The sequence below is a fragment of the Rhea americana genome, unplaced genomic scaffold (genome assembly GCF_003343005.1).
Source record: "Rhea americana isolate MKP2758 unplaced genomic scaffold, rheAme1 scaffold_629, whole genome shotgun sequence".
In the NCBI taxonomy this organism is placed as follows: Eukaryota; Metazoa; Chordata; class Aves; order Rheiformes; family Rheidae; genus Rhea; species Rhea americana.
The window spans coordinates 38,047-49,237 of NW_028186789.1; the positions used below are offsets into that span (position 1 = coordinate 38,047).

An 11,191-nucleotide genomic window follows, 5' to 3' on the forward strand; every position below is an offset into this window, starting at 1 on the left:
GGTTCAGAAGACCCCTCCAGGAATGTCAGTGGTGTTGTCCAGGAGCCAGAGACTTACTGTGTCAAAGGCTGTGAAGATTTCTCCCACAGTGAGCTCTCCTCTGGCCTCCCACTCCACACCGCCTTTCACTTCTCATCTCATRTCCACAKTCAGTGCCTAGAGCCTAGAGCCCTGCTGCTCTTTGCAGAGGAGCTGCTCCTGGACACTGCCRTCTCTCAGTAATGCTTCCAGGTTGCCATGGCCTCCCTCTGTCCCAGGAGCCCRGCSCCGCTCAGGAGCAGGGGGCAGCTGGAGACAGGAATTTCTCTGTGCCTTGTGCTCYATTCTCTTGGGAAATCGTCCCTGAAGCAGCCTGAAATAATCACCCATGGTCCCTCTCTAAGCCCTGAAGGAAGACTGATTCCAGCATTACAATTTATTTCATCAGAGAATGGTTATCTGCAAGAGACGGAAATMTCCCACTCAGGAGGCMCCTGTTCYGTCTCTTAACTAGGCMGGACACCTGGAAAGGGGCAGGAAGGGAGCTCGTTTAGCCATGGTTCAGGTATTGGTTCTGATGAGTCTTTCWGGGCATCRCATGTYTGTTTAGAARYCCCTGRGCTGSARTGGGAYTCAGATSCCTCCCATGACCTCCACARRCACAGAGARGRTGGGATTCCCCTTGCCCAAGCAGAAGTGTGCACAACAGAGATGTTTGCCTRTGAACTCCTTGTCTGAACTGCCATTACAATCACTGGAGATGGCGGGTGGGAGTCAGTCCCTCACACACAAACCTCTGGTGTTAATTAAAGAGACAGAGTTAAAGAGACAGATAAGAGTTAAGGAGACAGTTGAAGTATCTGTTTGCTCTAATGGAGCAACTACGAGAATCACATCCTTCTGGAGCATGAGGTAGGGCCGAGTGGGGAATTTCCTTGGCCATGACACTGGATGTCTAATACTGCTGGAGCCCCACTCACTACGAAGCTGAGACACAAGCCGATCCCTACAATGCAAAATCCTGATGTGATTCAGTGCACACTCTTGATTTAATGACGTAAAATAGGCTGGCAGGTCCATACCGGATGCCTGGGTTGTCCAGCACCACTGTGTATTTCTCGCAGATACAGCGTGGCACCTACGGGAAAACCATGCCCCTTTGGCACGTGTGCTGGGCAAGTGCCCTAGGGCATCTTGGGCTTCCTACCTGTGCCCAAACAAATGAATCCTACCTCTGCCYTTAGGCACGGTCAGTATYGTCCACATCCAATCGTGCTGTGTAAATGGGAGGCACATCACACCAGGGTCTCCACTCCAGTCTCGGCACTCTCACACCCTTCTAGCTCTCCTGTCCCTGAACCTCTTCGCACCCACCCAGATGATATGAACAGGGACTGGGCTAATGATCTCCCCAAAGTGGCTGGATCAYGGGCTTTCCAGGGCCTGGGAATTGCTCAGTAGCACCTTGTGCTTCCTGGAGATCAGTTCACCTCTGACACAGGCCCCACGATGCTGCAGAGTCAGCTTGGGCTGTAAACCCATTCCTGCACAGCCCAGCTGTGTTTCTCCCTGGCCTCGGGCACTGCAGGGTTTGCTCTCTTAGTGGGAACATCCTTTCACCTTAACATTGCCACCTGCTTTGCATGCCAGCATGTCCCTGCTCTGAAGTGGGACCATCAYGCACACTGTGTCTTTGGCCCTTGATAACAGGTTTCACCATCACCAATCTGACTGAAACACTGCTAGAATGACTAAGGTGTGGTGAGATCGCCCGCATGACTGAAAGGAACCAATTGTAGGGTAGAAGGTCTTCAGGAGAGAACAAGRGAGAAGATGAGGAARGGGGATGTCCTTTGTGTTAAGGGGCAGTTCACATGTGTGGAGCTCTTCCATGGGAGAGGCAAGTGTTTCGGTAAGCACCGGAGTCAGGGTGACATTGTGATGGGAGCCTGATCACCTAATTCTTTGGGTGCCTCACCTAAAGGTCCAGATGCTATAATATGGGGATGTGAACCAGCAGAAGACATTTTCTGCCTAGAAGTAAAAAGGAACAGAAAGCACCAAGTCTATTCATGCTTCATCTTTCTCATTAAGAAAAAGACACAGAGGTGCAAAYGGAAATCTTTAAATGCTTTTAGTACTTCAAATGCAGCATTACAGGCTGCGGCATTGGTTATATTTGGTAAATGTACCCAACTAAAGGAAATGTTTATCTTAATCAAGAAGTTAATATAACCACTCCTCCTAAGTACAATGAAAGAAGAGGAATACATTTCTTTAAACAAACAAAAAAAAATTCAGTTGCATTACACTGTTATAGGAAAAAAAAACAAAAGAGGCTAGAGGAAGGGCGCAACCTTCCATCAGGCTGGTGCAGAGCCATGTCCTGGGAGCTACAGAGCTCTGAGGAGAAAAAAAAAAAAAAAAAAAAAAAAAACAGTCTGAATCCCACTGAGAGCAGCAGGAGTACTTGCCATCGAGAGAGATTTATGACCAGCATCTTCCAGGCCCCTGAGCTGCCAGCAAGCTCCTAACTGTTTAATTTGGAATGAAACTATGGCCATGCACAACATCATCATTTGATGTCCTTCAATCTGAAAGAAATGTGGATTTGCAAACAGAAATAACAGGAAGCACATTAAAACCAGGCCACCTCCTTCCCAGGAGTTCCACCTATCTCACCATGCTGGCTGGGCAGGGGATGGTTCTCACATCACACATGGCCACTGGCCAGCCAAATGCACTCAGGGAAAGGGGTCAGTTAACGCATATATCACAGCTTTCTCTCTCAACATGTGCCTGCTGGGATCTCTTCCTCACCCAGACACCCATTTTCATTCCAATGGCTTCGTCTTTCCTTGTGTGCTGTCTTCTAACCCAGACTGCAGATAAGCTCTCTAGTGATCTCGCTGTAGTGTTCTGAAACATCGTTGTCAGCATTTCTTTTTGCCACCACAGCACTGGGGTACTTTTGCTGGCTCAAGCCAAAGGTCCTGGAGACATAGCTTAGCTCAGTAGGTCAGCTGATTTCCTGGCCAGCACAGTAAGAGAAATGGAGAGAAATACCTGGCACAACCTGCCCTCACTTTGCAGTGGTGGGTGGGTTTTAATGACTTCCACACCGAACTATCAAAAGATTAACATAAGCTCCGTGGCCTCGAGATAGCAAATGCAGACATTGGTTCCAGTTTTCTCGTATGCTGGTTCGCTTTTGTTCCCATTATGTAATTCACTGCTGTTTTAACGATCCTGGAAGCCTGAAAAGCAGAGAGGGCTACACAAATTCAGGCAGATCTTTTACCTAAAAGTGTGGACAACACATTTCCTTGGTCCTGAGTCACTTAAGGAATAGCTTGGATTAAATTAACACACCTGAATCTTCTGTGGATCATTTGTGGAGACATATATGTGTGTGTGTGTGTGTGTGTGTGTGTGTGTGTGTGTGTGTGTGTACATATATGCTCATATGTGTGTGTGCACATGTGTGCACGCATATATTTATTATATTTACATATTGCATGACAGAGCACTTGTATAGAGTAACAGACTACCCAGACAACTGCAGGAACTGTGGTTTTGCAGCTCTGTGCTGTGTGAGGTTCATTTATACCAGCTAGTAAGTGTTTATTTCTAAATGCAACACCACTACATTTCTTTCAGGATCCAAAATGTCCCAAACAGGCCAGCCAAATCCCTACTGGATCTATGGCAGTGGGATCCCAGCACAAGCCCCACTGCCCAGCACAGCCTGGGGGTGGCTCAGGCCTCCTTGGAGAGCCCCAGCCCAGCAGGGAACAGCCCTGCAAGGCCACCGCATTTCTGGCCCGTCATCTTCAGGGACAGGAGTGTCCTCCCAAGCCATTTCACAGCCCCGTGGCTGCTGCTCAGCTGCTTGGGCTGAAGTGGCCTCACAGCTGCTCTGCTGATGCTSTTCCTGCTGCTGGCCTCTCCRGTGCTCAGGCAGAAGTGACCTCACAGCCTACACCGAGGCCATGAACCTGCTCCTGGTGCAGCAGCAGCAGAGACACAAGAACATCCATGAACCAGGAGGCTGCTGGTGGCACAGAACCTCCAGATCAGGAAGTGACCTCACAATCGGCAGCAGAGTCGTGTCCCCTCTTTTGGCCTATCAGGTGCTCAGACAGCAGTGACCTCACAACCTACATCCAAGCATTAGGCCTGTTCCTGTCCACTCAGCAGCAGAGACTGAGGTGACATCACAAGAACCTCCCTGAAACAGGATCCTCCTTCTGGCCTATCAGCTCCAGAGAAACATGTGACCTCCAATGAGAACCAAAGCCTGAGAGGTGTTGGCCTATCAGGTGCGCAGGCAGCAGTGACATTGCAAACACAAACTCCAGTCACATCCCTGGCCTGGTCTGGCTTCTCCTCACACAGAAGTGACCATGTCATTGATTCCCAGGGATGTGGGGAAGGTTTTTTCCTGGGATTTCCCTGCTTCTTCAGTGGCTTCTCAGAGCTGGGAGAGGGCCTAGGAGGTATCAGGGCCTTGGCCCCAGCCAYGTGTCAGCACCTTCCCCTCGTGAGCCATGGGGCCGGTCCTTCCTCCTGCCAGACCTTTGACCAGTCAACTGGTCTCCAAGAGGGTGACAAGAGCCTGAGGTCTCCTTGACCATCCTTGACCACTCCCAAAAGCACTGCTGGCCCCCAAACACCTGGCCCAGGAAGTGTGTGCAGGGGCACTGTCACAGCCACAGCCACTGCAGTGCCATGAGGATCCTGCCHGGCCTGTTCTTCCAGCACTTCCTCAAACAACATGCTTGGGAGGTCCAGGAAGGGCCACGTCCCACGTGTGCCCATCCAGATGGCTGAGGGAGCACCTTGGGGACTTGGTTTCCTTCAACACAAGGACATTCTGGGTGCAGCAGTTGGGCTGGCATTCGCTGATGCCTTCCCCACGACTTCCAGAGTCGAGACTGCTCCCCAGTGCTGAGGAGCTAGAAAGGAAAATTTGGTGCACAGAGAAAAGTAGGGAAATACTGCAGGTCTCCYTGAGGCCAGATGTTAYGGGATCTGCTTCTGAGGGTGTTTCAGTGGTGGCTGTGATGTCACTCAGTTCCTTTGTGAGCCACACGTTGGAGGCATCTTGTAGCCTTCAGCCACCCAGGATTTTAAGGTCTCAGACAAAAATCTTTCTTTCAGCACCAAGAAACACCCTCTTGTCTGCAAGGGATCTCTCAAATCCTGCTGCCTTCCATCTCTGAAGGAGTGTCAGGAAAAGACTCTCCTTCCCCCAGGTTCTGCCGGCCATGGAAGAAATGGCTTTACCAGAGAGGGAGCAAATCCACCCCTATTTGCAGATGTTTACTGGAGGGACTCTTGGCCTGAATTCCCCCTCTTTTGATTCATTTCTACTTTCTTCCTTCACCTCTCCCACAGAGATTTATCTTACTGTGTGGGATGTGTCATGAGCCCATGGTATTAGCAGAGGGAGCCATATCCATCCCCATGACTCAGGGCTGGGATCCTTGGAAGCTCCGGAGGGTCCCTGTCCCTTGGTTTCTCTAGGCCTTTGCTGTGAGGTCTCGTGCACACGTTTGCTTTCTCAGTGCTCTCCCCTGGCTGCCCAGATTATCACCATGGCATTTCCCTGCACTCAGCACTTTCTCCACAGTCTCGATCTATGTATTACACAAAGGGAAAAAATGGAGTTCAGGTAGACTGAGGTGGGACCACAGGAAGTATCACTGCAGAGCAGAGAAAGCATCAAGTAGCTTATAGTCACCCTCAGGCTATTCAGTCGTAATCCTCCGTGAGCAAGCCTGGACCCACCTAGCTCCAGCCACTTGGCAACGGGCAGAAATGCCGTTTTCATCGTGGTGTTTGCAGCACCTGGGCACTCTGTTGGCCACACCACTCTCTCCAGCATGGGCAGTCTGACAGTTCTGCTCTTCCTTTATTTTGCTCCTCTTTTTTTTGTCAGAGCTGCCAGGATTTTTTATGTGTCCCACTGMACTTGCCCTGCTGCCTCCACTCTTGCTAGCACAACCTGCTATAACAGTGGCTGTCTTTGCTACAGGAGCACCCTGCTGACTGCTGGTCACCTTCATATCCACCACGACCTTCCTCAGATCCTCCTTCTTGTCCTTCCTGAAGACGGATGTAATGTTTGGTGGAGGAGGTGGGAAGGGCCAGGGGCCAGGCAGTAGCTGCAGGGCTGTGCCAGCTCTTACTGCACTGCTGGTCCTTGCAGTGTGGGGAGAAGAGATGGGAGATGGAGCAGCATGGGGGTGGCAGGGGGGCAGGGGACAGTGGGGACTGCAGCAAGGGGTCGTGGCTGRTGTTTCTGCAGCGCGGTGGCTGTCACATTCATCCAACATGCCAAAGTCCTGCACTGAGCCCAGGCAGGAMSAGGCCATTTCCCTGTTGCCCGTTCCACCCTCCGAGCAGGATGGGGACATATGGGGAGGCGCCCCACCTGTCCTAGTGCTCCGGGCCAGCTCCACGAGGCTGGCACAGCTTTGCCTGAAGGATCCCTTGGTCCTCAGCCTCTGGTCTGGCATGGCTGGGGCAGGGACAAGAGCTCGTGGGGCAGGGCTGGGAGAGCTCTCCTGGGAGCTTCTCTTTYRCAGSGGARTGGTGAGGAGCATCRTGCTTCCACCTGTGCCTCATCCCTGCACCCACATGTGGCCCCACGGCCCTGCTAGGCAGGCACCACACAGGGCAGTGGGGCCTTCAGGAGTGGGGAGAATCCCCCCGGCACAGTCCCCATGACAGCCCTCAGTGACCCATCCACCCACAGCCCCCCTGCTTTGGCAGCCACCCCAGCACCTGGCCCCAGCCCCAGCCATGTCCCACATTGGGGATAGCACACCGTCATCCTCCGGGGTCTGGCTGGGAGAAAGGCCAGCCAGGGCTGCTTGTTCCTCTTGATACAGGCACGAGCCCAGCAGGACGGAGCCAGCCACGCAGTAAAATGTGCCCAGAAACCTGGGGTGCGTGGGCAGAGCTGGAAATGGCCGATGCGAGAGGCCAGTGTGTGATGCAGGCCCAGGGGCACCTCCCTGGTCAGCCCATGCAACCAAGGGTGCAGACTGGCCATCCTCTCTTCTGCGTCCAACATGTCTTGGTTCCCTTCTACGAGAGCTGGCTCTGTACCGCAAACCCCCTGACATGTGTCCTCACTTTTCCCACTCACACAGCTGAGCTGACGTTGGTGCTTTCCTCTCCCAGGCCCTCTCCAGCCCAGCCCAGCCTCTCCCTGCCTCTCCTCACCTCCTCGGCCCTCTCCCCAGCCCACCCAGCAGAGCAGCCCAGGCTGGGGGTGGCCCTGCAGCTGGGGTCCCCACAGGGGGCTGCAGAGCAGGAGGTGGGTGCAGCAGCTCCAGTGGGTGAGGGGTGTGTGTCAGCTGCCCCATCAGCCTCTGGGCTGGCACTGGACCTAGTGGCACAAGCAGGCAGAGGACAATGGCACTCTGTATCCCTGCTTCTTGTCTCCAGGAGAGCCCATACCCCCAGGCTACCTGCAGTCCACTGTGCCAGCCCCTCTCTCTAGGACAGCACAAAAGCCCCCACCCTGGGGCTCCTCTGGAAGCTCCTGCTGCCCCAGGGACACAGCAGCCTCTCATTGGATGACATGCAGAGAAACAGATTTCTCTTTCTCACTTATTCCTCCTTTCCAGCACATAACAGCTCCTTTCCTCTTCTCCGGAGATATCCCTGTCCCAAAGAGCCCTTTCCCAGGGGGATGCATTTGTGCCGGCCTGCCTGGCCATTCCTAGACCCACCTCCATCCTCCCCATGAGGCCCTGAGCTGCTCTGCCAGTGCTGTTCTGCAGAGCAAGTGGCTGTGGGGCAGCAGGGCCACAGGTTGCCTCCACACTGGCCATATTGGTCATGATGGGAAGCAGACCGCGCCAGATAGGCATCATTGTACCTTACAGCCCCTATCAAGGAGTCTGTGGCCATGGATGATGCTCTGAGCAATCACAGGGCATTTCAAAAGCCTCAGGCTGTGTTCAGGTGTGTGGTTTAATACAACACAGGAATTTAATTGAAGGTGGCAAGAAGCGCTGTCCAGGCTCTCTTCCCTGTTCCTGCAGGGTCCACACTGCTTCTCATCAGATTGTAGAGCTCTCACTAGCCTTGGTTTTACCCTCTACCTTGGATGACTGCCCTAGATTTTGTGAAGCTCCATTCACTGCTCACCCCAAGGTACATGGTGCCCCTGGAGATGCCCTGCGCTCTCCTGGGGGCTGCATGCTGTCTTCGGGAAGCACAGGCCTCTGTCTCCCAGCCTGTCATACTGGAGGTAGTAGGGCCTGATCATTCATCACCTCCAGGAGAACTGGGCACCCACAAATGAGAGCTGACTCTGGTCCTTATTCTTAACACATTGTCGATAAGCTCATCACCTTGAGATAAGTTCATCACCCTGGAGGGCCCTGGAAAAGCAACAGGTCCTTTCAAGGTGAAAGGCCTTGAGCACATTTTAGACTCCAGCTTTGGAAGGAGAGCCCAAACTTCAAGCACTGCACTGAGGAAATCTTGTTTTATTTGAGTGAAGCCAAGTCTGACACAGTGGCGGACACATTTACAGCAGGTATTTCAGCCAGACAGACTGAGTCCGTGCCACTGGAGAAGGGAGATGAATTCAAACACTTCTGCACAAACATGATTATCACAGAGAGACCATCCAAAGCACAGGAGCTGTTTCAGAGAAATTAGAAGCCAACTGTGAAGGGGGATGGGCAGTTTACATCTTCTGAACTAGTACCACTGAATCAGTTTGTTCAGTGCATCTCTGAGCTCCTTGTTCCTCATGCTGTAGATGAGGGGGTTCACTGCTGGAGGCACCACCGAGTACAGAACAGCCAGCACTAGGTCCAGAGATGGGGAGAAGATAGAGGAGGGCTTCAGATAGACAAATATGCCAGTGCTGATGTACAGGGAGACCACAGCCAGGTGTGGGAGGCACATGGAAAGGGCTTTGTGCCGGCCCTGCTCAGAGGGGATCCTTAGCACAGCAGTGAAGATCTGCACGTAGGACAGCACAATGAAAATGAAACATCCAAAGATTAAGCAGGCAGTAACCACAATAAGCCCAACTTCCCTGAGGTAGGATTCTGAGCAGGCGAGCTTGAGGATCTGGGGGATTTCACAGAACTGGTCCACTGTGTTGCCTTGGCAGAGAGGTATTGAAAAAACAATTCTAGTCTGCAGGAGAGCATTGAGAAAAGCACTGTCCCAGGCAGCTGCTGCCATTTCGACACAAGGTCTGCTCTCCATGATGGTCCAGTAGTGCAGGGGTCTGCAGACAGCAACAAAGTGGTCATAGGCCATGATTGTAAGAAGAGAACACTCCACTTCAACTGAAAATACATACAAGAAGACCTGAGCTGCACATCCAGAATAGGAAATGGCCTTGGTGTTCCAGAGGGAATTGGCCATAGATTTGGGGACAGTGGTGGAGATGGAGGTGATGTCAACGAGGGAGAGATTGAAGAGGAAGAAATACATGGGGGTATGGAGGCAGTGGTTGCAGGCTATGGCTGTGATGATGAGGCCATTCCCCAGGAGGGCAGCCAGGTAGATGCCCAGGAAGAGGGAGAAGTGCAAGAGCTGCAGGTCCCACGTGTCTGTAAATGGCAGTAGGAGGAACTCATTCAGGAAGCTACTGTTGGACATTTGCTCTGCCGTGGTTCAGGGGACTGTCTAAGAGGGAAAAGACATTGATAAGTTAGAACAGGCTTCTCTGAGCAAAACCCGCTCCACTCCTCAGAGAACCCCCCATACTCTCTCTCCACTTTGCCTTCGTTCAGTGCCCTTTCCTGATCACTGGTTCATGTTGAGCATGTAGTGCCAGGGCGTCTGTCCATAGGCTCCACAGGAGTCAGCTCTGCTCTGGTCAGAGGTGCAAATGGAGGTGCCAGAGTGCTTTGTGTGTTTGGTGGGGATACCTGGGAATGGGCACCATGAGCTGAGTGACGAGGACTATGTCCAGTGACTCAGTGGAAATATTCTCTTTTTTCCTTTGTGAGAGACAAATACAGCACTCATGCCAGCTGATTCTGAGAAAGAAGATCCTTGTGGGGGAGTCATCTCTCCAGACCTTGCCCTGTGGAGCAGGGCTGTCTGTATCTGGATCAGTCACACCAGCTCTCACTCTGCCAAGGGAGAGCAACAGTGCAGTGAAGGCAGAAGCTGACTAAACACTTTCCAGATGTCTCGGTCACAGTGGGATGGACCCTGTCCTCATGTCAGCTGACCATCTTCACTCCTTCTCCAGGCACTCTAGTGGCAGTGGGAAGTGACTTGCTCTGAGGTACACATCCTACAGCAGATTACATCCACCTGTTTTGAGGAAAGACTGTGAGCATAAAACACTAAATTTCTCCAGCAAATGGGCTGCAGTGGAGGGGTCTATTTCTGTATTTCCTGAGTTTTCAGATGTCTCCATCACACCATGGGAACATTCTTTGATGGGGTAGAAATCTTTGGCATTACAGGTGCTCTCAGCATGACTATTTGCATATCCCGAGGGGAAGAAAGGGCTCATGTTGACATTGTACAAAGTTACAGGATCTAGTCTGTCCATGACTCTTGCCCCTCACTGCCCTGTGTTCACATCTCTCTCAGGTGAAGGACAGTCACACTCAAATTACTCTGTGAAAGAAACAAGATGGAGATGAGAGTGGAGGAGTTCAGTTTCAAAGTCAAGATTTCCAAGTTCCTCCCTCTCAGCCCACATGTGGAGAGTGCTCTTCAGAGCATTTGATGAGGTTTCTGACTCACATGAAGGGCACAGGGACTCTCAGCTCTCCCTCATATGTTACAGGAGAGCTGTGGTCTTCTGGAGGGCAGCTTGCAGCCTGGCAGGACTCCCCAGAGAGACAGTCAAGAGTGCTAACGATGGGGCTTCTCCTTACAGGAGAGTCAGATCATTCCCCCACCAGACGAGACGTCTTGCTGCCTAGAAAGGTGGAAGAGGACTAGGATACATGCCCCTGCTATGAAACTGCTATGAAGACAGCTCCACACAGGACCCATTGGGTCAATGCCCTAAATGCAGCTGAACTCCCTCCTTCAGCCCGTAGAGCATGAGAGCAAGAACCAGAGCAGCACAGAGAGGTAGAGAAGCAAGGAATACCGTTACCCTCCTACCAAAGGGAAAGCAGTGAGAGACAGACGAGCAGTCTGGAAAGCCTTCCYTTCACCCAGCTGAGCACACGACCTCCCAGATGGCAACATC

The 11,191-nt window shown here is 52.2% G+C and overlaps 1 protein-coding gene and 1 pseudogene across 1 annotated transcript; both read right to left on the minus strand.

The window, feature by feature from the left end:
• The window catches only part of LOC146587006 (olfactory receptor 14A16-like), an 8,477-nt pseudogene extending 2,662 nt beyond the window's left edge, over positions 1-5,815 (minus strand).
• Positions 5,816-8,709: 2,894 nt separating this feature from the next.
• LOC146587007 (olfactory receptor 14C36-like) lies at positions 8,710-9,627 on the minus strand. Its single transcript, XM_085320311.1, has one exon. It carries the CDS (start codon positions 9,625-9,627, stop codon positions 8,710-8,712), a length of 918 nt encoding a protein of 305 aa, XP_085176437.1.
• Positions 9,628-11,191: the final 1,564 nt, after the last annotated feature.